We start from the raw sequence: 22,087 nt of genomic DNA, 5'->3' as shown, positions 1-22,087 counted from the left end.
TTCTTTACATGATGTGTACTCTTCTTCAACCTTCTGGAGGGGTTTTGTCCCTCCCGCCAGCGAAGCGAAGCGAATTACCTTTTTGTTTTTCCCCTCCCGCACGACTTAGGAGGCGTCCGGCGCGTGAAATCGCTATCCTGCCATGAGACGAGCCCCCCGTTTCTTTACCCTTATCCCTCTGATGGGGAGGGGGCAGCATCGACACCGAAAAGGCCTTCAGCATTCCTCACGAACCTCCCATGATCAAGCAAGCGAGCATGCGAGCATGCGCTGTCACATCCTTGTTCCCTTTTCCTCCCCGCGATGACAGCCGGACATACAAGCATCAAACTACTTCCACTACTACAAACCACACACCCCTTCTTCATGTGTAATTAATTGTGCCATAACCCTCTTCCTCGCCAGTCAAAATCTGGCTTTCTTCTTCATAGCCCTTTGCTCTCCTGTTTTCTTGCAGAGGGAAGCTGGGACGATGTTTTTTTTTTCTTTCTTTTTCTCTTTTGTGAACTACCTTATTCTCTTTTAACTTTTCCAAAAAAGGAAACTTGACCAAGGGACAAGGGGGTAAATGGGTAAAGGGCAAGGACGAGACAAGAAGGGCTATCTTATTTTTCTGTCTTTGACTGGCTGGACAAAAAGGGCGGAGAAGGGAAGGGAGAGGAGTTGCTTCTTCTGAGGGCGCAGTGTGACAGGCGGATTCCAAAGCCGAGATATCAAATATGAACATGAGGTTCTGACATTTTCTGCAAACGTGACGTGACTATGAGTTATTGCTCGCTCATGGTCTCAATGGACATGGTGGCTCTTCATGCGTCCTTTGGAAAGGACGGCTAGAGGGAGACAGTCTATTGTAGGGCTCGACAAAGTCGTCACAACATTTTCCCTACAACATGCCTCCAGGCTCCCTTCTCGAACTTCCACGGGGGGCAGCCGGAGTTCGCCGCGACCGCCCAGCTGTCACATCTCACCGACACTCCGGGGAGCAATGTGAAGCCAGAAGCAGGCGGAGCACAGCAGCGGCGTGTGTACTGTGGCACCCTTGGGTTTTTCCTTCCTTGCCAGCGACTACTGTGCCGTAGCGGGCCTGGAGCTGCCCGAGCATGTCTTTTCGGTATCACTGCAAATGTGGAAGATGGACAACTACGTGTTGGTTGGGCGGGTGCCTCGTAGCACGTACACTATAGGATGGAAGTCTGGAGCTAACAGAGGCAACATTCAGAGGATTTGGTCCAGCAGAGAAAGTTTGTCCTGTTTTGCTTCCTCTCTGTACATGTGCGTGTAGAATACTCATGACTTGGGGCAGATGTGGTTCCAGGGCGGCAACATGAAGTGAAGCTTGCATGCTTGCTTACTGACTGGCATAGCATCCTTCACGAGGTCTCGGTTCGATTTTTTCCCCCCTTTTCCCTTGAAGGACTCACCATGGGCGGCGGTTCCAGTGAAGAGGTTGCCATGGGCGGTTCTGGAGGAGATAACTCGCGCGGATTGGGCATGGATGTTTTCTCGAGCGGTCTGAGCAACCATGATGGGCTCGCTCGCCACAGGGAAAAAGTAAAGAAGAAAAAAAAAACCGGAAGTCCGCCCCAGTTTGGCTTGGAAAGAGCGCGCGCTGCGCGAGGGAGAGGGAGGGAGAGAGAATTCGTACCCACGGGTGCACAGATGGAGCGTGTTTGCCGAGCACAAGGAAGTCAGTCGGTCAGTCCTCAGTCCTCCGTGACAAAAGTAATGTAGTGGAGCTCCTCCTTGTGTGACTCGAGAAGGAAGGGGGGGGGGGGTTCCAAAGAGAAGCTATCATGATCGAGCAGAGTTATTTCCGTACTCTTTCCTTGACCCAAAGTATGTACGTCTGGGAGGGGGGGAGGCATGACGTGCATATTCCCAACAATTCCTGTGTCAAGGGTGCCCTTGCTCGTGCAGCTTGTTTCACCATGTCGCATCCCGAGTCTGTCGCTGCCCGTCGGTCGTCGACCCGTGGTACGCGGTTTCCTGCTTGGCGGCAGGAGGGTTTGCTTTGCCATGAGGGCGCTAGCGAAAGAATAAGAAAAAAGAAGGCACACAATGACGATCACTAGGTAATAGTTTATAGGATTGTGTCGTGCGTTGTGACGCAGTCGAGTGAGTCCGCTTGGCTCTGGTAGCCGTGTATCCGAGAACCTTTCGGTATCTTTCCTCAAGCACACGGTCCTTCTGTTCCAGTAAATGAGGCAGTCGAAGTTTTGAAAATGTGATGAGATGGTTCTGGAGAAAGTGTCGGAGGCCCCATTCAGCATTGGCGTTGTCGGTTCCAAAATATCATGAAGCGCTGTCGGCATCAAGGGCCGACAAGAGGCGTCCATGACTCTTCAAGATCGACCAAGAAGAGTCAACATTCGGCTTGAAATCACAACCTCGAAAGCTGCTTGCTACAAACAAGCTCAAATAGTGGTTCCTCGGCTTGAAGCTTCTTGGTCCTTTGTTGATCCAGCTATTCTTCGTGCAAGGTCTGACTTATCCCGAGAACCCCATTGCGGTACTTTCGAGGAGAATTCCATATTGGTTTCCGGAACGCTCTAGGCTACCAGATAAGAAGTCGAGATGAGGCTGTCCAGTGGAAGTATGTGGCCAGTCACACACTCACTCTCAGCCTTTTGCGACTGCCAAGGGACGTAATGAACTCTCCCTGCTCGGCCGCGCGGCGCCCAAGGCCTCGTCCACGTGGCATCTGAGTGAAGAACAGACGATGCAGGTCAGAGAACGCCGGCCATGAACTGTCTGTGCGCCTGCAGGTTGACAAATTCGGCTCGGTCGGATGACAACACAAGTAGACGGGACGAAGGCGACTCGATAGGAAGGTGTCCCACGAGGATCTTGCCAGATGGGCAACCTAGGGCGCTTCTGGAACGTTTCGGATTCTTCTTTTGGGAGTCTGGCATCACGACTACGTTCTGATCGACATCTGGGGTGTGTCGAGGCGATCACAAATCGAGAAAAAGATCGATGCGGTATCCAAGAGACAAGGGTGGTGGCGCCCAGCGCCCTTGAAAGGATCAGAGTGAGATATTTTGAGGCTGACACTTACACCTATTTGAGTAAACGGTAATGCACTTGGCTCATCTGATATCTCGCCTCGTCTCGTCGTGGGGCCAACCAAGGACTTCCCGGGTTGTCAAGATACGCGAACCAGCGGCGCGCGGTCCCTGGTGCAGATCTGGCAAGGCGGAGACCGAACCATCTCTCACGAAAGCTTGGGTTCCAAGGCAAACCACGGCGAGCTCGTTAATGCAGCTCGCCAACACCCTTCCTCGTTGTTGTTCTCTCCCATAGTGTGTTTTGATGGAGGTCGTGAATACCTTGCGTACCACCCACCACCACGAGACATTGCCTATCCTGGAGGGAGATGCACAGACTGTCTGCCCGGACTAAGAGTGCGTGCTCATCATCCCAACATCTTGGTAGGGTGGCTTGACGGCCTGACCGACCGTCAGCAGTATCCAAGGTGTCACAACAGCTCGACTTGCCTGCCATCTCTGGCTAGTCACACCATCCATCACATTTGTGTCCTGGCCATGCTGTACAAGTATATGCCACCTCCACCACTATTACAGGGTAGTGAACTACCTTGCAGCGACACCAACGAGCCATCCGTTCATTGTGCCTTGGGGAATCTGTCCGTCGACGTTCAACCTCATCATAACCCCTTTGGTGCCGATGGCCAGCACCTCTCAAATCCTTTGCAAGGCTTGTCAGAAGAGGTACAGCCGCCTGGCATTCAGCCTTCTTCCTATTGTAGATGCACATGAAGGCCAATACTCGCGGTCATTTCGGTCCGAAACAAGTGTGTTGTAATCCCGCACTCGGATGGGATTCTCCTACGAGGATGGCCAGGCCAGTCTTGCGAGTCTTGGCTCGGACTGAAAGAGTCATAAGTAAGCAAGTCTCAAGCACCTTCTGTTACTGGCGCCAGGTAAGACTATCCACACCACCGGTGTACCAGGAATCAGTCGGTACACACCACGGTGACAGGGCTGCAGGGCATCTGTCCCAGCACGGCTCAGTGGGTGGGTGCCTTCATCTGAGCTGTCACCGTTGTGGAGAAACCAGAGCCGGCTGCTGCGCTGAATAAGGGAGCTGTCCCGTTGCCTTGGCTGCTTTTCTGGGATATGGCCGAGGCGTGGCAGGCGTGGGACAGGCTCTCACAGCACATCGTGCACCCGGATACTTTGATTAAGCAATATAAGAAAGGCCGCGTTGTGCCTGACCGGCCCCCATGTATCCACCCGCGCGGGAGGCTCGTGATCTGGTGCTCGATATGTCCTGCCGAATATGCATACCTTGGGCCAAGGAAGCGCAACCGGGGTGTGGCACTGGGCCTTGACGAGCGAGCAAGAGATTGGCCCGGACTAGCTAGCTATATTCGAAAGTGATAGATGACGGCCGTGTGAGTGAGCTGAGTTCCGTGCGATCTCGTCAGCACCCGGTCTTGGGGATAGGTACAGTCCTGTAATCTCTACAATCTCATGGTTTGGGTCCCATGGCTTCCCACAGGACCAGCAATACTGGCTCAAAATAGCTGCTCATCGACGTTGCCCAATGTCGGCGGGCCGAATTGCAGGCTGTCCGAACCCTCGAGGGCGAGGGGAATGTGCGCGGATGTGCTGGGGAACCGAGTAGTTTGTCGAGAGCATTTGATGTGCAGTGCGGGGACCCTTTCATAAAAGAGCTTGCAGGAAGGGTCGTGGTCCGATGGGCCCAAAGCTCATTTCAGATCAACGAGAGGCACAACTTACCTAGGTAGCTCTGAACAGGGCGGCCGGAGAGAAGATCGTCCCGTCTTCGTAGGCTCGCTCGATCCCGGAAAGACATGCAGGCCGAGTGAGGCGAGAGGGCCTGCCTGGGGTGAGAGAGAGAGAGATCAAATTCGCAATCCGGACATCCCTTCTAGATTGTTCCCTCGTGCTGCAGAAAATAGAACTGGGGTTCCGGGCTCCGGGCTGTCCTGGTATCACAACCCCGGCATCCCAGCGGCCATCATTCAAGGCTTTGACGAAGGGTTGGCGACAGTGCGCGTGCAGCATCAGACGACGTGCCGGGTGAGGAGGACACAGACGTTTTTTCCCCCCTCCTGCGATGATCAGCGATGGAGCCAGTGCCCAGGCGCAGAGCTGGAGAACAGGACGGAACCACATGCCGCTGTGCGCTAGCACTAGCTCGCTACCTATACCTAAGCTAAAGTACCTGACGTCAAGTCAGTACGGAGTACGGGCTGTAAACCACACAGCTCCGGAGTCCTGCGGCTGAGCTAAAAAAAAAAAGGGAAGCATCTAAATAGCTTTGAGGTAGTTCTGGACCCTGTCACCTGTGGCACTAGCTGCCTTCCTCGTGGCGCCTCGTGGAGAGAGCTCATCTTTCTTTTTCTCGATGCCTAGATGGATGCATGTATGTCACAGAAGAGAGAGAGAGAGAGAGAGATTTCTTTATCAGGGAGACTGGTTTCGGTCTCGGCGTAAGGTACTTGTAGTTAGATCACGGGCACTGCCGCAATCGACGCAACGACGCATCCATCCAAAAAAAATATCTCGCGAAAACCTCTGACACTTCACTTCTTAGTGCCTTGTTCAAATGCTCGCAAGATGGTTGTTGTCTGGGTCCGTCTGGGTACGGTGTGAGCACAAAAGCACCAGCCCCCTGTCAGGTATCTGCCCCCGCAAAATGGGTGGTGCGACTACTTGTATGCGGTTCTCCACGGTGTGGTGTGTGTGTGCATCGGGGGGGTGGGTTGGCCTTGCAGAGACCCAGCAGCTACTTGACCTGCTAACATTTAAGTTTACGGCTACCGCGAGTGAACCACTCTTTCGACTTGTGCTGAACCAGGTTAGTTAGGTAGGTAGCTAACGTACCTAGTTCCCTACAAGTAGTTACTTGCTCGCCGGGAGCCAATGCCCCATCAAACCCCATCTAAACATCTCCCCTCACGCTCCTCCCAGTCTTGACCTCGACACACCACAAAGAAAGGCATATAAACCCAAGAGACTAGCACTCCTCTTCTCTTCTCTTCGCTTCAACTCTCCCCTGCTACCTTTGCCAACACTTTCTCCTCTTCCAGCCCGATACGTTCTTCCACTCCCACCGCCCACGTTTCCCCCCTCCGGCTGATGCGACAATGAACTCTCACAATCCCAAGTATCAGCACCAGCCGCCGCCTCCGCCTCCACCCCAACATCCGTCCCAGCATCAACTCCCACTCCAAGGCACGCCGGGCGACATGCATCAACAACTACCGAACCCGTCCGGATCCTCATACTCTTTCGGCCTGCCGAGCACTATTCCAGCTAACGTGGGTGTGCGTCTGAACGTATACGGCGGCGAGCAATACGGTGCGATACCCCCGCTGGGTCACCCCGCCACCATCGCCGCGGCCACGACGGCCTCTCACAAGGACGTCGCCCAACCCTCGGCCGAAGAACTTACCCGAACCAACGACGCCCTCCGGCCCTCGTCTGTGGTACTATATGGCCGGCGATACGAGTAAGCAGCCTTGCCACGCCGAGCTCCCCCTCCGCACGCACGCCGCAGCTGCGCCGACTCGCTCCCTCGCGTGCGTCTTGTGTATCGCGCCCCAGCGGCGGCGGCGGCGGCGGCGGCGGCGAGCCTCTTACCTCGCTCCTCCCCTGCAGATGGGTGCCAGGAGCTCGAACCACGTTGCCAGGAACGGCTGGCTGACCCGAGAACTGTGACAGGCTCCACGTCGTGCAACAACCAAAACGCGCCCGAATGTGCGGTTTCGGCGACAAGGTATTCTCGACCTCGCACCTGTGCGGACGCACCGTCTGGAATGTCTCAGAAGTGGCTGACGCGCAACTGGATAGGACCGGAGGCCCATAACGCCGCCGCCATGCGTCCAACTCCGGGTCTTTGACGCGGCGACGGGCAAGGAGGTGGATTGCAAGTAAGTCTTGCGCTCCTCCCCCAAGCAAGAAAAAAACACTGGGGAGCCGTCTCTGACGGGCCCTGTGCAGCGATATTGATTACAGCATGTTCGTATTGAACGTCGATCTGTGGACCGAAAATGCGCTAGGTGAGGTCAACCTTGTGCGACATACAACCACGACGCCCTCCATATCATCGACTACCCCAGCGTCCTACGTGCAGGTTGAGAACTTGCCGGCCTACCCCTCCAATATATTACCATCCAGCCGCGACACTGGGTATCCCGGTCAGGGCTACGGCCCAACAAGCATGAGCCCCTATGGCGCTTCGGGGCCGTATGCCCATGGTAGATAACCCATCGTGTCTCGGTCTTGCATGAGCAGTCGCAGCTAACCATGATTTCTCTTTATTCAGGACCGGCATACGCGCCAAATCCGAACGGAGGCTATGCCCCGCCCACACAATACTATCCGCCGCATCAAGTTGCAGAATACAGGACTGATACGGCGGGCATGTCGCCTCTAGGCCCCCATCCACCCATACCCTATGGCGTCCCTCGATCCTCATGGGAACTTAGCCAGATGGAGATGGCACAACGCATGCCCGGGGGTGCCAACCAGCCGCAAGGCATGTTCACCAGGAACCTCATTGGAAGCCTGGCTGCCAGCGCTTTCAGACTCACCGACCCTGACGACAAGATCGGCATCTGGTTTGTCTTGCAGGACCTCAGCGTCCGTACCGAAGGCTCTTTCCGGTAAGCCACTCACCACTAGCCAGTGCTTTGCTTTCCCGGCACGGCACATCACTAACGAACAATCTTCAAAAGACTACGCTTTTCCTTTGTCAACGTCGGCCCGCAACCAAGCGACGCGAACGGATCGTCGTCAGACCAGGGTGGTCTGCTCAACACTGGTAAGGCGCCGGTGCTGGCGTCGTGCTTCAGCGACATATTCCAGGTTTACTCGGCCAAGAAGTTCCCTGGGGTCTGCGAGAGCACTCCCCTCAGCAAATGTTTTGCCTCTCAGGGAATTAAGATCCCGATTAGGAAAGAAGGAGCCAGTAGTTCGAAGAACGGTGGTGATGGGGATGATTTCGACGACTAAAGAGCGCATAGCCAATGCCGCCTCGTGCTGCCGCCACCCCTGCCATGGTTGCCCTTTGCGCCCTCTGCCAGCCTCGGTTTTTGACGAAGGTGGGGGGTTTTGGTGGGAATTCTAGAGGGCCAGATTTGGTATTCGTACGGGTGCGGTTGATTGATCACTTGATCACTGGGAACCGAACCGGGCGAAGAGAGATGTGCGGGCAGGCGGGCAGGCGGGCAGGCGGGCGGGAAACTACTAGAGATTATGCATATCATGCCAGACCCAGTACCGTGGGCGTCGGGAACGCACACACACACACACGGATAACTATAACACAGACATACGAGACGGACATCGAGAGGCACGCTCTCGGCCGACTGACTGAGCCGACACCTTGGGGGACTGACTGCATCGGTCGAACTTGGGGGGAGCTCGACCGCTGAGAGGAGATGCATGGTATTACCTATCTAGATATCCAAGTATATTAACAAAAACACCAAAAAATTACCCCGACAGAAGGTTGTGACCATTTTGCCTTGTGTGATTTTTGTAATGACATGACTGTTTCGTGGATGGCGGAGTGTGTCTGTAGGATGTGGATTGGAGGGTAGTACAAGTACAAGTAGTTGCGAAGCCCTGACCTTGTCAGTTTGGTCCGCAAGGTTGCTGGTGTGGATCCTCAGCTCAAGTCTTCGAAGCTTCGAAGATACTTGTACAGCAGGACCTGACAGAGTCGGCTATCGCTAACTTGACTACCTACCTAGGTACCTAGGTAGTGACCAGGCGTCTCTTCAAGTCGCCCGGTGGGGGGAACGGCACTTGCGGTCTGGTCTGGTCCCTTCCAAAAGCCAAGAAAAGAAAAGGGCTGCTGATCAGCTGGACTTTTTTTTTCATGGGGCACAGGTGCGACCCGCCCCGCCCCGCCCTGCACTTGCACTGCGCACCACCAGACTTGCCCGCCTTGCGCAAGGGGTGACTCTTGCCTTTTTCTTGCGCATATAAGAAGTGTTTTGGAAGTCTTGACCACAACTCCTGTCTGTTGGACTCGAATTGATAAACAGTTCTTTGAGTAAACATCTTGTTTTGACCAAGAGGCTGCCATTGTTCCATTCGGACCCGAAATAGCGGAAAGAATCCCTCTTCCGTTTACAAGGCAGCTGTCTGTGTCGGGTTGCGCAAGCCAAGACTGTGTCGCAATCTTTACCCCTCTCGCCTCGGCACCATTCTCGCTCCTCGACCTACGCTTTGCGCCCACGCACTCACCGAATAAGATCGAGGAGAACGGACACGCACAACTCGAAATCACCAGAACCTATCTTCTCCTGCGCTCTACTATATAGTCAGACGCACTTCCTCGCCTCGCCCTCTGACTCTCGAGGAAACCCACGCATACCCCCCCAACAAGCAAAACAAAAACCACATTCTTCCACACCTACCACACCCAAACATCCAAAAATGAGCGGACACATGGCGTCCTCGGGCCGCGGCGGCGCAGGCAACATGGTCGACAGCACCAAGTCGCCCAAGCTGCAGCCCAAGGACCTCGAGACGCCGACCCTCAAGACGAGCGTCGTGACCACGGGCCGCGGCGGCACGGGCAACATGGCGCGCAACACGGACCCGGCCGAGACGCGCGCGCGGCAGGACGTCGGGCCCGTGACGAGGCGCGACAGCCACGGGGCCACGCTCGTCGGGCGCGGCGGCGGCGGCAACGTGTTCAAGCCCGAGGACGCGGAGGCGGCGCGCAGGGCGCGGGACGAGAGCGCCGTCGCCGTCGACACGGAGGACCTGCGGCGGGTCGCGACGGGAGAGAGGATGAGGGAGAGCGGCAAGGGGAAGGAGAAGGAGGCGGAGAGGGAGAGGGACGGCAGGGCTGCTGCGGATGGGCATGGCGGGCTGGCGCAGAAGGGCAGGGACTGGCTCATGGGGAAGAGGTCATGATGTGCTGTGGTGTTGTTGTGGATGTATGACGCACTTCCTCGCCGTGCTGCGATGGAGTGTCTTTGCTTGTTTTTGGTTGCTTTTGCGCTGCGCTGCATACCCGATGTTTGGTCAGTCTGGGAGGGGACTCGAGTTGGGCGTTTTTGGTGTATTGTTAGTACTTCTTGGAAGTCGGGATTCCGACGAGGGTTTAGAAAAGTAGAGATGTTTCAAAAACATATTATTTCAATCAATTGAATCAATCCCTCAAGGAGTTGACAACGGATACCGTTTCTACACGTCGAGTTGACAACCACAAGACTCTCTCTGACAGCATGTTACTAGAAGCGGCAGGTGCTTCCAATATGCGGGTCTCACAACTCATTGACTCACGTCGAGCATCAACAACAGCACTTATACGACTTTGTTGAACGAGTGATCTACATCTTCTCCCACATATAAATCCCCGATACTATATTCATTCTCTATTGTAACCCCTCCCCATCATTCCATACCCTCCTTCAACACCCAGCCTCACTCCACCAGCCCACAATGCCACCCCAAATAACAGTCCAGGACCTCCCCATCCCCTTACCCCCAGATCAGAGCACACACATCCTCGCCCTCCTCTCCCAGCACCTCCCGTACTCCCACCACGTCCTGCGCAGGCTCCAGTTCGCGCAGCACTCCCCCGCCGGCCGCACGCCCACGGCACACCTACTCTGGGTCACCACCACCACCACCACCACCACCACCACCAACAGCAGCGCCGGCGGCGACGACTTCGCCGCCGCCTACGTCGACCTCTCGCGGCACCCAGAGACGCAGGTCTTCCCCTACGCCACCACCGAGGACGGCCACCCGGGCACCTTACCGGCCCCGGCCCCGGCCGCGGACCTGCTCCTCGCCGTGATGCGGCGCGTGCGCGGTATCGCGCGGGCCGAGGGTGCGGGCCTGGGGGTCATGTTCGGCTCGCTGCACGGGGGTCTGCGCGAGGCGGTGCTGCTGCGCGGCGGCAGCGGCGGCGGCGGCGGGGGGTTGCGGACGTCGTACACCAACGTCCATGAGAAGTGGCTGCTGCCTCTGGGGGACCTGCCGTGGCCCGGGGCGGAGGATGCGGTGCGGGAGTGGATGGCGCGGGAGGGGATGGGGTGGGGGGTCGTGGAGGGTGCGGAGGACTGCCGGCTTGTTATCTCGAGGACGAGGATCCCCAAGTCTGAGTGAGTTTTTTCGTTTCCCCCTTTTTGAGTTTGTTTGGTTGCTGTTGTTGGGTGGTGTTGGATTGCGGGGGTGGTGGGAGGTTGGAGTCAGGGGAGAGGGAAGAAGGGGAGAGGGACAGAGGAGAGAGAGTCAAAAAGTGGAAGGACTGAGCGACTGACTGAGATTGTGCGTTGCAGGGCTACGTTGATGACGCTGCCGAGTATGTCTGTTCGACTGAAGGATGGGACGATGGTTGCTTGGGCGTTTATGGGTAGGTCGTGTCAAGTCACAGCCTCGTCAATTTTCCTAGTTCCCTTGAGACTCTAAAGTGAGAACCCTAGCTGATGTCCAGATAGGTGTCGACGGGACTCTATCAACGCTACATGTCGAAGAGCCGTACCGCGGCAAGGGCCTGGCCAAGGCACTGGCCGTGCGGATTATGAGGCAGCACCACCCGGCGTTCAGCGACGATGGCTGGTGCGCCGCCGACGTGCACGTAGACAACAAGCAGAGCCAAGGCGTCTGCAAGAGCATGGGAGGTTATATTGGTTGGAGAAACTCATGGTAGGTTACCAGAAGTGACGGTTGATGCAGTGAAGATGGAGTTGGGTATTTTTTCTGGCTAACATGAATAGGACGAGGTTTGAACTCGATACGTTGTCTGATGCCGTCTAGACCAAATTGATGGCTTTTGAATATTGGATCATATATACCATACCATACATGGGACAAATTTCCCCATCTAGACCTTTACTTTCTATCTTGCATTAGTCAACCGTCCTCGCAATATCAAGCCCATCATATCTTGGTCTGGCGGTGGACTTCCTCAAAGAAGTACTTTAGATCGTCTGGATTGACAAACGGCGTGATACCTGGAAACAGTGTTAGAGTCAACATAACCTTTGAAGGAATCTATACAGCTGGCTCTTACCGTGGCCCAAGTTTACTATCCAACCCTGCTGCCTGTTGTGCCAGTCGAAGCCCTCCACCAGGTTCTTCACCACCTTCGAGATGGACTCCCTCGTGCCGTACAAGACGCCGGGATCGGCATTGCCCTGCAGGGTGATAGGCCTGTCGCCCCGAATCTTGGACGCCTCGGCCGGGTCATGGAGCCAGTCCATGCCGACGACGTTGTAGCCCAGGCTACAGCAGGCGTCCAAGGCGTACCAGGCACCTTTGGGGAAGACAATCATGGGCACCGGCTCCAGGCCGAGCTCCTTGAGGCGCTTGGGCAGGTTCTCAGAGATGTATGCGAGGTAGGGCTGCGCAAATTCCTTGAACGAGGCCGGCGACAGCTCGCTGGCCCAAGAGTCGAATACTTGGATGAGCTAGTGGTGCACTGATCAGCTACCAGCTCGAGTTACCACTCATGATAACGACATACCTGTGCTCCAGCCTGGACCTGAAGGGCGAGATACTCGACACAGAGCTCGGAGATCTTTTGCAGCATCTTCTTGGTCTCCTCGGGGTACTTGTAGATCCAGGTCTTGCTCTGGATGAACAGCTTGGTGCCGCCGCCCTCGACCATGTAGCACATGAGGGTCCAGGGGGCGCCGCAGAAGCCGATGAGGGGCACCCGGCCCCGGAGCTTCTTGCGGGTCAGCGTGATGGCGTCATAGACGTACTTGAGCTCCTTGGAGACGTCGACGTCCCGCGCCAGCACCTCGGCGTACTGGCCGTCGTCGGGCGACCTGAGCGGGTTGGGGAAGTGGGGGCCCTTCTTGTCGACCATCTCGACGACCATGCCCATGGCCTGCGGGATGACGAGAATGTCGGAGAAGATGATGGCGGCGTCGATGAGGCCGGCGAAGCGCTCGACGGGCTGCAGGGTGAGGGTCGAGGCCACCTCCGGGTCCCGGCAGCACTCAAAGAAGTCCCGGCTGCCCTTGGCCTCGTGATACTCGGGCAGGTACCGGCCAGCTGTGACAGGGTTCAGTCGGGGCAAGCTCTTTTGAGGAGGGAAGGCATGAGAGATCTGCGGTGGGTGACTTACCTTGCCTCATCACCCACATCGGAGGTCTCTCGACCTTCTGGCCTGAGTTTGAACGTTAGTCACATGTCCTCGCTATGAGACATGCCGGGACGTTGCTGCTCACCCCAGGCCGCCCGAATGATCAGGTCGTTCTTCATAGGCTCGAAAGAGTGCGCCATATTGACTGGTCAATTGCCACGGGCGTTGTTGGATTAAATAGGTAAGCTGTCAACCACCACGAGGTTCTGCTCCGGCGAGGTTGTGAACCTTTTTAAGTAAAAGTGAGTTCACTTGCCCGATGTGGATGTCAATGTGTCAAGCGCACTTCACCCGACGGCGCCAGGAACGGCCAAGCGTGGGAGTGTAGAGCCGTGGGCCAATGGCGGGACGCGCATTTGCTTGGGCTGCTCCACCTCCAAGCTTTCATCTCCAAATTTCACAACTTGCCGTCTCCGAAAGTCCAAATACAACACATTCATTGACGTTTCAATCGCCATTGACCATTCCGATTTGACCCAATCCGGCGGCTATCTTCATCCACCGGCTTCCTTACTAGGCTTTAATTCTTGAATGACTTCACGTTTACAATAACCCTCCCTCGATCGAGGCTCCCGAGCCAGCCACGCCCTGCGTGTCCTCCTGCCAGCTCGACGGCCAATGCCTCCCCAGCCGTCGAGCTGCTGCCGCGCTGTCCGGCACCGCATCACCACGCCCCGCGACAGCATATGGGTGTCGGACAGCCAGCTAGCAACCGCCTTTGAGCGCTTCTGCCGCATCTCACAGAACTCGAGACGCTCCGTCAGCAATGTGCCCGGGCCCCTGGAATGCCGTCGACGTCTCGGCAAACGACGCATCGCCGACCTCCAGTCCATGCAGCTTCACCCCTCCTTGCCGCCGTGGGCGCTGCCGACAGCTCCGGACCTGAGCCAATGGCGATGGCAACCCCCGACAGACCTTTTCACCCGGCTGCAGGGGCAGAATACAACCCATGCAGATTCGCTTCGGGTACCCGTCCTGGAGTGGCTTGTGGGCTCGCCACAGAAAGAGCAAGAGTCCCGAGACGTGCAAGCCGAGACGATCAGCCCGGAGCCCGAACCCGTACATCAGAAGGATCCGCTCATACTTCAGGAGGTGGAGGACCTGAGAACCCCAATGGCCTCGATGCCCTTCGTCAACAAGACTTTCAGGAAGTATCACGCTGTCTGTGAGCACCTGGGCCGACGTATCGCCTCGGCTTCCTTGACAGCAGAGGAGGTCCAGGCGAACTTCATCGCGGTCTGTGAGATGCTAGATCGGCAAGAAAACGACTTGATAATGTCAGGCCGGGCCAGTGGCACTGATCTCCGAAAGCGCGACTATGCACCGATAATCAATTATGCGCCGCTCATAGAAGCTGTTGTCAGAGGCATTGCATCATGCAAGCTGCCCTTAGCCAGGGAGCTCCCTCTGCGCTTTCTACGTTTGATGATTAATCGACTTGCGCGAACATCACAGCGGAAGATGCTGGAGTTATTTCCTCAGCTAGTGGATATGGCCAGGCTGAAAGGGTCGAGGTCGAGGGTGCCCCTCGGGACGCACCGTCTACTTAAGAGGTTGTTCAGCCTTTGGGAATCCGGTGTCCAACCTGTGCCCCAAGACTTTTTTGAAAGGACGAGTGGTTTCGTTGACCTCAGTCAACGAGCGGAATCTTATCTCCAAAGGGCACATGCACTTGTCGAGGATCGTGAGCTGGCTCAGGCTGTCGAGGCCATGGAGCAAGCCAGCCTACTCATTGACAAGTGCAGCCGCGTTCTGGATGTTGCCCACGAGCTTTTATACCCAACCCCTACCACTCGAGGGTCTGATTCAGTGGCAATGGCATTGGGATGTCTTGGGAGGGCACATCTCGAAAAGGTTGTGAGAGGTGCTATTCCAAGGATCAAGAGCCGGCCTGCCTCTATCGAAGCCGATCCACAACAGTCGCGACATTATTGGCTAGCCTGCGTGTCACGCATGGAAGGCATTAGCGAAGCCGTATTTCTGGACACAGTCTCGCAACTCTACGACTCTGCCGAGTTCAAGCAAAGCATCTCCAACTATGCCTTGTGTCAACTTGTCCTGGAGCGTTGGAAGTCTCTGGGATTCACGAGAAATTCAATGGTAATTCCGACCTTTGGCATCTTGTTCACAGGACGTCAACATGCTTGCCTTGGTGAGCTAGCCTTGACAGTCTACTCAGCGCGACGAACGCTCCCGAACCGAGCTCCAGTATACAAGGTTATGTGGGATCTGGTCCATCATTTTGGGCGGACTAATGACCTCATTACCGGCCTCGAGGCCCTGCTCTCGCCGAAAACCAAGCTTCGGCGCGAGTTCCTGCACGAGCTTGCCCTGTCAAGCGGGGATCTTGGTGCTGCTATCAAGTTGCATGATCTGTACAATACTGCGAGAGCACGAAATGGCTTCCGGGAATACTGGGTACCTTCATTCTGGGAGAGTTACGCGGAGCAAGGGAAGATGGACTCCCTGGCGACTACGCAATTAGTTGAAATTCTCGACCTCGGGATCTACAAAACCACTCTTACTCGCGACCGGCGAGATATGCCCGGAGGTGGCTTGGGCCTCAACAACTGGCGCATAGGCCCGGCCACGGTTGCTTTGTTAAACCGGCTGGCGGTACGTTGTGCGCTCGAGCCTGACCTGGCGCCTCGAGTGCGTCTACGCTACCTGGAATACTGCAAGAGGATGCTCGAATATCACGGCTATAAACTGCCTCCCCAGATTCACAAAGCCATCCTCCATGTCATCACGATGGACCTTTCCATGGGCCAGCCAGGGAGGATAGAGCGCTTCAGATGGTTTCTGGGCACGGTGAAGAGATATTATGGCGAGGGCTTTATGATGCAGTGCGGCCAGCTTTTGAACGGCTGGCGAGACGGGGTACTCTGGCAAGTCCGTCAAGAGAAGACCCAGAGACTTCGTTAGATGGGTCTGTATGTATGTTACATATTCCATGATCAACAGGTCATAATAACTTGGTCGATATTTCCACCATGCGCATCTGAGAGGCATTGTGCATGTGCTGTGTCTCTGGGCTACTTGCACCACTACTGTGTGACTGACTGTCTGTCTGTCTGTCTGTCTGTCTGTTTGTCTGTCTGTCGGTGGCTGCTGTTGATCCCGGCCAGATCCAATATGTGGCGCTCGATGCATTGGAGGCTGGCTGGTTGTTTGCTTGCTAGGATAGCCCAACCATCTGGACAAAGGCGAGCGACATGATGAGCACCACACTCGCTGCTGGGCGGAGCTTGCCCGTCATGTTCCAGCCATACGATGAAATTGTTTACGAGAGATCATGACCAAACCAAGAGAGGTCGAAATTTACGCCTGCAAGCTGGGTAGGACGAGTGTTTGCTGTTTCTCGCCGCGATCCCTGCTGCTTGTGACGAGAATAACCGAACGACTGGGTTCGGGGGCGACGACCAAGTGTTCTTGATAGGACACGCGGCTGGGTGCGTTGCCGCTAACCAGCTTGCCATCTCACGAGCGTAACGGTCTGCGGGTAGGACAGTGGTGGGTGGGTAGCCGGCCTCCCCTCCCCTCCCCTCCCCGTCCCCCTAATGGTCACAATAGCAGACAAAGGAGGGCCACATGCCATGAGATGAAGATCGCCAAACTCAAAAAAGCGACGGGGACACAGCGCGGCTGGCCAGCATACAGAATCTCGCTTGCCTCGCTTGGGAGCCATGTCTGTTGCCTGCAACGGCGGTCAGCGAGGTGTACGTGTGCCCGTCGCTCCGGGGCATGCGTCTCCTCAGGGGCCTTGTGGGATGGTCGCACCGATCGTGCAACACCAGGGCCGTCTGGAGTGGCGTTTTGGTGGCGGTCGCTGGGAAACCCCCCATGTTGGGATCGTGGTGGTACCCCAATTGCGTTGTCGGTGTGGGTGTGGACTTGCCTCCTTGCTCCAACAGAGATGAGTCAAGTAGGGAGGCGTGGTGTGTGTGTGTGTGTGTGTGTGCAGGCAAGGGTTTGTCGTGGCCGAAATGAAGCAAACTTCCCAGGTTAACATCATGCCCAGAAGTCGTGGGATCACATTCTTCCTTCTTTACCAGTGGTGGTGGTGTGTGGTGTAGGAGCCGAAAGCACGGTAGACTCACTCCTCCAGTCGTCCAGCTTCTTCCCGCAGAAAGAAGCGAACTTGTCGAGTGAGTGGGATCCCTCTCCTCTCGTCTCCTGGTCTCCTGGTCTCCTGGTCTGCTCGTCTCCTCGTCTCCTCGTCTCTGTAATACCCCAGATGCTTCCACCCCGCGGGCCAGCCAGATCAATCTCCTCCTCTCCCCCTCTCCCCCTCTCCAGTTCGGCTCGCCGCTCTGCTCCTGGAGTTCTAGAATTGTAATCGAGGCTACCTGCCTTGCAGCGATTTCCCTCCGCATTTATATCCGCTGCCTGATCCTCTTTCTCGACCGTAAGTGACACTAAAAGCCGGGGCTAATGACGGCTGGAGCCAAAACGATTTGGCTTGCGAGGTGGAGCAGTTGTCCTTGCCTTATCTTCTCCTCCTTCTTTCGCACTATGGGGGAGTAACTTGGACCTCGTCCGTCCAGCTGCGATTGGTCTTCTCCAAGCTCCTTCACCCACAACTCGTGCCAGACCTGGCCTTTTGAGACCGTTGGCTCATTCCGCGCGCGAGACCTGGCAGGGAGGCGCAAGAGAAAAAAAAAGAAAGGTGCTGCAAGCCCGGCCGCTCCTTACGCTCTTATCTTGATCGTTACGTCCGTAACACCCCAAGCCGTACCTGCGTGATCAGCAAGGCTCCCCCCACTCTTCACGCAACGTCGAGCCTACCACGTCGACCACAGCGCCACCATCAATCCACGGGCAATCCTCCTCTCGAGTTGGCTGTCCCCTTTTGTGAGGTTTCTCAGGCTCGTTCTGCTGGGCCTTTTCGCCTTGCACGCCCCCTCCTCCTTCTCCGATCTCGAGGCCTGGTCCTTCTGGCCTGCAGTGCAGGAGTCTGGGAGTAACCGAGGGCTCCTTGTCCGGGCGACACCACTAACGGCCCGCATCTCCAGCTCGCGCTCTCTCCCCCATCAGAGAGCTGGTAGGGCCGTTGTGCACCTCCATTCCAGCTCCTGGAGGACCAGGGGACATGCCCCGCTCCGCTCAAAGTGCGTTCCTTCGACCATCTCGAAGGGACGAGCTCAGCGCTGCTCCCCCACCCCGGGCCGGCCTGGCCTGGATCACCAGCTGCTCACCCGCACCCGAGGGTGAGCTCCTCGTTAGCTCGCTCTGATAGACGAGACGCACACGCCCCTCCACTCTCCTGCTCACCCCCCACCACCTGCAGCATACATTGCCGGGCGCTACGGGCCGTTCCATTGGCTCCCTCATGGAGCGCGGTGACCAAGCCGGCGCGGGCCATCGCCCCCTGGCTCAATCAAGGTCCCCGGAACAAGGTCTTGGCCTCTCTACGGCCGTTGCGGCACACGATCACAGGGGCCTGTCTGCTAGCAGCTCCGGGGGATATGCGCCTGCCAACCTTGGCGGCGGCCGTGGCGTCCCTGAGGGCGCACCAGACATGGCGCCAGGTCAGCCGGTTACGAGTGCAGGATTGGGCCTGAATACGGCGTCCACTGTGCCAGGGAGCTCAGGGGCAGCCAGACACGGCGATGCAGGTATAGATCTTGGTGCTGGCAGCGGCCATGGCAGTCCGGCGGGGATGGCTGGCGCTGGCGGTCCCGGCACCTCGCCCAGCGCATCTCCCTCCACAGCTGCAGCGGCACCCCCAAAACCCATCCGTCGCAGGATGCGCATGATTACGTCGTGCCTTGAGTGCCGACGACGTAAGCTCAAGTGCAACAAGTCGCAGCCGTGCACAAACTGCCTCAAGTTTGGCCGGGAATGTCACTATCTAGGCCCTAAGCTAGACGAAGCCAGCCAGCTCAAACTGACACAAATCAAGGAGAAGGTTGGATCTCTCGAGCGCCAGCTGGAGCGTGACGTTGTTCATAAGTCTGGCCGGCCGACAGGCAAGGGTGTCTTTTACCAACAGCGGTTTCTGGCCGACGAGATCGGCGATGACGATGACGAGGAGAGAGACCTCGAAATCACCCCCATGGTAACTCTGGATGTCACATACGAAGAAGACGATGACGGGGAGGGGGGTATTCCCGACGAGGTTATCGATCTAGGGATCCAGGTGGGCCGGATGCGAATTACGGAGCGCATCGGAGGGCTCAATCGTCCTCGACTCTCAGAAGAGGTTTGTGGACCCTTTCCCCTTCGCATTTTCTTTGGGTGCATTTCCATGAGTTTGCGCAAAAGATACACAACTCGTTCTTGTCGAGATCCTCAGTGAAATCTCTGGCTGACTGCTTCTCTAGCTTTCGGCTGGCCTTTCGGGCGGAGGCCCAGGCCGCTCTCCTCCGTCTCAGCAAGCCGGAGCTCCGCCAAACAGACCTTCACCACCAAGCGGCAACGCACCAGACCCAGGCGCAGGACTGCCCGACTTTCTTCGGCCAAGCCCAGCATACATGGTCCCGACTGGTGGCTTCTTTTTTGGACAGATACTGGCCACACCTAGTCTCGAACATTTTCTGCCTAACCGAGCAGCTGCTGATCGACTTCTGCAACAATACTTTGACGCTGTCCACCCCGTGGCTCGCTGTGTTCATCGCCCATCATTCGAGCAGCAATATCAGTCCTTCTGGGAGGATGCTTCTCTTGGTCGTGAACCACGCCCCTCGATACAAGCATTGATGTTTGCTGCGTGGTTTAGTGCCTTGGTATCGATGGGTGAAGATGTCATTCTTCAAGAATTTGGCTGTACCAAGGCGGGTCTAGTCGACCACATGAAGATGGGTGTAGAGACGGCCCTGAGCAAGGCCAATTTCTTGCGGACAACCAAGGTCGATACCATGCAGGCCTTTGTGATGTATATGATCCCACTTTGCCGCGCTGAAGTATCGAGAGCCCACTCAGTTCTCGTCGGAGCTGCGGTTCGGATGGCGGAGTGCATGGGACTACACAGAGACGGAGAGACATATAATCTTGCTCCACTCGAGACCCATGTCCGTCGTCTGATCTGGCATCAACTGTGTTTTCTCGACATCCGCACATGCGAAGCACAAGGCCCCAAGCCCGCCATCCGGAGAGAGGACTACGACACCAAGCTCCCCGTCAACTGCGAGGAAGACCAATTGACGCATGCCGTCGCACATCCGCAGCCGGCTGAGAGGTGGACTACGACGTTGCTGCCGCTCGTTCGCTTCGAGATCAACGAGATGATGCGCATCATCTGGATGGACCGTCGAAGACTTGAAGTCCGCAGAACCACGCTGACAGCCGTGCTTGCCAAGGTCGAAAACTTCCGCAAGCGCATGCTGGACAAGTACAACCGATTCCTGGACGACCAAGTTCCCATTCAGAAATATACCAAGCTTGTCATGCACCTACTACTGTGTCGGCTACATGCTATGGTTCTACACCCGTACCATACCAACACAGCGAACCCAATGCCGCCGCGGCTCAACAGCGTCCTGGTCATGAGTGGCATCATGATCATTGAAATCTCCATACAGCTAGAGACGGATGCTCTATTCAAGGCATGGTCGTGGTACCTTGGAGCGTATCAGCAGTTTCAGATCGCACTGCTGTTGGCTACGGAAGTCTATTATCGCCCAAACAACAAAGAGGCAGATCGGATTTGGGCCTGCCTCGATTACGTATTCCACATGGATCGACGTTCGACGAGGGAAGAGAAAGGCATGCAGATATTGCACGAGATTATGAGCAAGACAGCTGTCTATTCGACGTGGCGCAAGATGCGGGCGCCGAATGATGTCGCTAAGGCGGTCCCGGAGAAGGATGCCATCAAATCGGACGCGGGCACGCCGCCGTTTGGTAGTACAGCTGGTGCGAGCAATCTGGCCCCATCACAGGCAGAACAAGCACAGCCACAAGCCCCTGCCGCCTACCAACAAGCACAGTCAATGAACAAACCCCTGGCCATACCGAACCTGAAGGTAGAGCCGGGCAGCAGTGCCATGCCGAGGATGCAGATGCATCACCAGCAGCAACCTCAGATGCAGGGAATCATGGTGCCACCTCCACCAACGGAACAGCAGCGCCTCTATTATGAAGATCAATGGCAGAGCCATATGCAGATGACAGGCCAAAATCCTATGCCCCCTCGAGCACCGTCTAATGCCGTCTTTGGTGGCGTCAGCAGCCGCGGCGAACCTCTATGGGGTTTCAGGCCGCCTGGAGGACAAGGCATGCCTTCGACGTATTCAGACCAGGGTGGTTACGAGGGAAATATGCCCGAGAGGCAGGCCATGCGACAGCAACAAGGTGTGCCCCAGATGCAGGCACCGCCGCAGCAGCAGTATCAGCCCCAGCAGGAACAGCTGCCTCCAGAACTGCCACAGATCGGCGCTGAAGTGCAGGCAGGTATTATGGACAATATCGACTGGGTATGTGCGGTTGATTCATGCTTATATCCCCATGTCACAGCATGCTAACGAGACGGCTACATCGCAGGAGACACTCTCGGGACTCTTCCCCTACGACCCGCAGACGGGCGAGCTCGGCATCGCTGGCTTCACCGACCCGGCGCTTGGCATGAAGTGGTCTTAGTCGGACCCCATCCTGCTCGATGTGCCGCTCGACACGGCGCCACCGTCGCCACCGCTGCCGCTGGTCGGTCCATTCCCCGAGGAGGAATACTTTTCTCTCCCCCTGAGGGCTGCTACGATGATGATGTGAGGTGCGATACTCTTGTGAAGCGTGTGGGTGGTTCATTCTTTTGCGTAATGTGATGACTTTTTTTCGCATGATATGGGATGGTGACATGGGTTGACAGACTGCTGTGATGGCGGCGGAATTGTGCGTTTATGAACACTGAGGGCCTTTTTCCTTGTGTTTTGTCAACTTGCTACAAGATTGAGTCCAGAGGAGCATCTAAGAGGGGGCATTCTGTTGCGTTCGCTGGGAGGTACCGCTTCTTGAGTTTGCATTTATACCT

At 56.3% G+C, this 22,087-nt stretch overlaps 6 protein-coding genes across 6 annotated transcripts; 5 read left to right on the top strand and 1 right to left on the bottom strand.

Annotated features, from left to right (window-relative positions):
* Window positions 1-6,139: 6,139 nt before the first annotated feature.
* On the top strand, window positions 6,140-8,009 carry E0L32_000576 (uncharacterized protein; the record flags this gene model as incomplete). The annotated part of the gene is made up of 4 exons (XM_031140323.1): window positions 6,140-6,504; window positions 6,996-7,252; window positions 7,321-7,660; window positions 7,733-8,009. 4 exons carry the CDS (start codon window positions 6,140-6,142, stop codon window positions 8,007-8,009), a joined length of 1,239 nt encoding a protein of 412 aa, XP_030995893.1.
* Window positions 8,010-9,443: 1,434 nt separating this feature from the next.
* Window positions 9,444-9,929, top strand: E0L32_000575 (uncharacterized protein; the record flags this gene model as incomplete). The annotated part of the gene is made up of 1 exon (XM_031140312.1): window positions 9,444-9,929. The coding sequence occupies one exon, from the start codon at window positions 9,444-9,446 to the stop codon at window positions 9,927-9,929; it is 486 nt and encodes a 161-aa protein (XP_030995892.1).
* Window positions 9,930-10,460: 531 nt separating this feature from the next.
* On the top strand, window positions 10,461-11,783 carry E0L32_000574 (uncharacterized protein; the record flags this gene model as incomplete). The annotated part of the gene is made up of 4 exons (XM_031140301.1): window positions 10,461-11,128; window positions 11,306-11,379; window positions 11,465-11,672; window positions 11,744-11,783. The coding sequence occupies 4 exons, from the start codon at window positions 10,461-10,463 to the stop codon at window positions 11,781-11,783; spliced, it is 990 nt and encodes a 329-aa protein (XP_030995891.1).
* A 123-nt stretch (window positions 11,784-11,906) lies between these two features.
* E0L32_000573 (uncharacterized protein) lies at window positions 11,907-13,259 on the bottom strand (the record flags this gene model as incomplete). Its single annotated transcript, XM_031140290.1, has 5 exons — window positions 11,907-11,980; window positions 12,040-12,436; window positions 12,493-13,028; window positions 13,102-13,143; window positions 13,205-13,259. The coding sequence occupies 5 exons, from the start codon at window positions 13,257-13,259 to the stop codon at window positions 11,907-11,909; spliced, it is 1,104 nt and encodes a 367-aa protein (XP_030995890.1).
* Window positions 13,260-13,737: 478 nt separating this feature from the next.
* Window positions 13,738-16,044, top strand: E0L32_000572 (uncharacterized protein; the record flags this gene model as incomplete). The annotated part of the gene is made up of 1 exon (XM_031140279.1): window positions 13,738-16,044. One exon carries the CDS (start codon window positions 13,738-13,740, stop codon window positions 16,042-16,044), a length of 2,307 nt encoding a protein of 768 aa, XP_030995889.1.
* A 2,407-nt stretch (window positions 16,045-18,451) lies between these two features.
* On the top strand, window positions 18,452-21,699 carry E0L32_000571 (uncharacterized protein; the record flags this gene model as incomplete). Its single annotated transcript, XM_031140268.1, has 3 exons — window positions 18,452-19,324; window positions 19,446-21,536; window positions 21,577-21,699. The coding sequence occupies 3 exons, from the start codon at window positions 18,452-18,454 to the stop codon at window positions 21,697-21,699; spliced, it is 3,087 nt and encodes a 1,028-aa protein (XP_030995888.1).
* Window positions 21,700-22,087: the final 388 nt, after the last annotated feature.

This window comes from Thyridium curvatum (genome assembly GCF_004353045.1).
Source record: "Thyridium curvatum strain D216 chromosome Unknown NODE_2_length_892811_cov_85.036431, whole genome shotgun sequence".
Lineage (NCBI taxonomy): Eukaryota > Fungi > Ascomycota > Sordariomycetes > Thyridiales > Thyridiaceae > Thyridium > Thyridium curvatum.
Note: the sequence above shows the minus strand (reverse complement) of the source record. Positions and strands in the feature narration are given on the sequence as shown.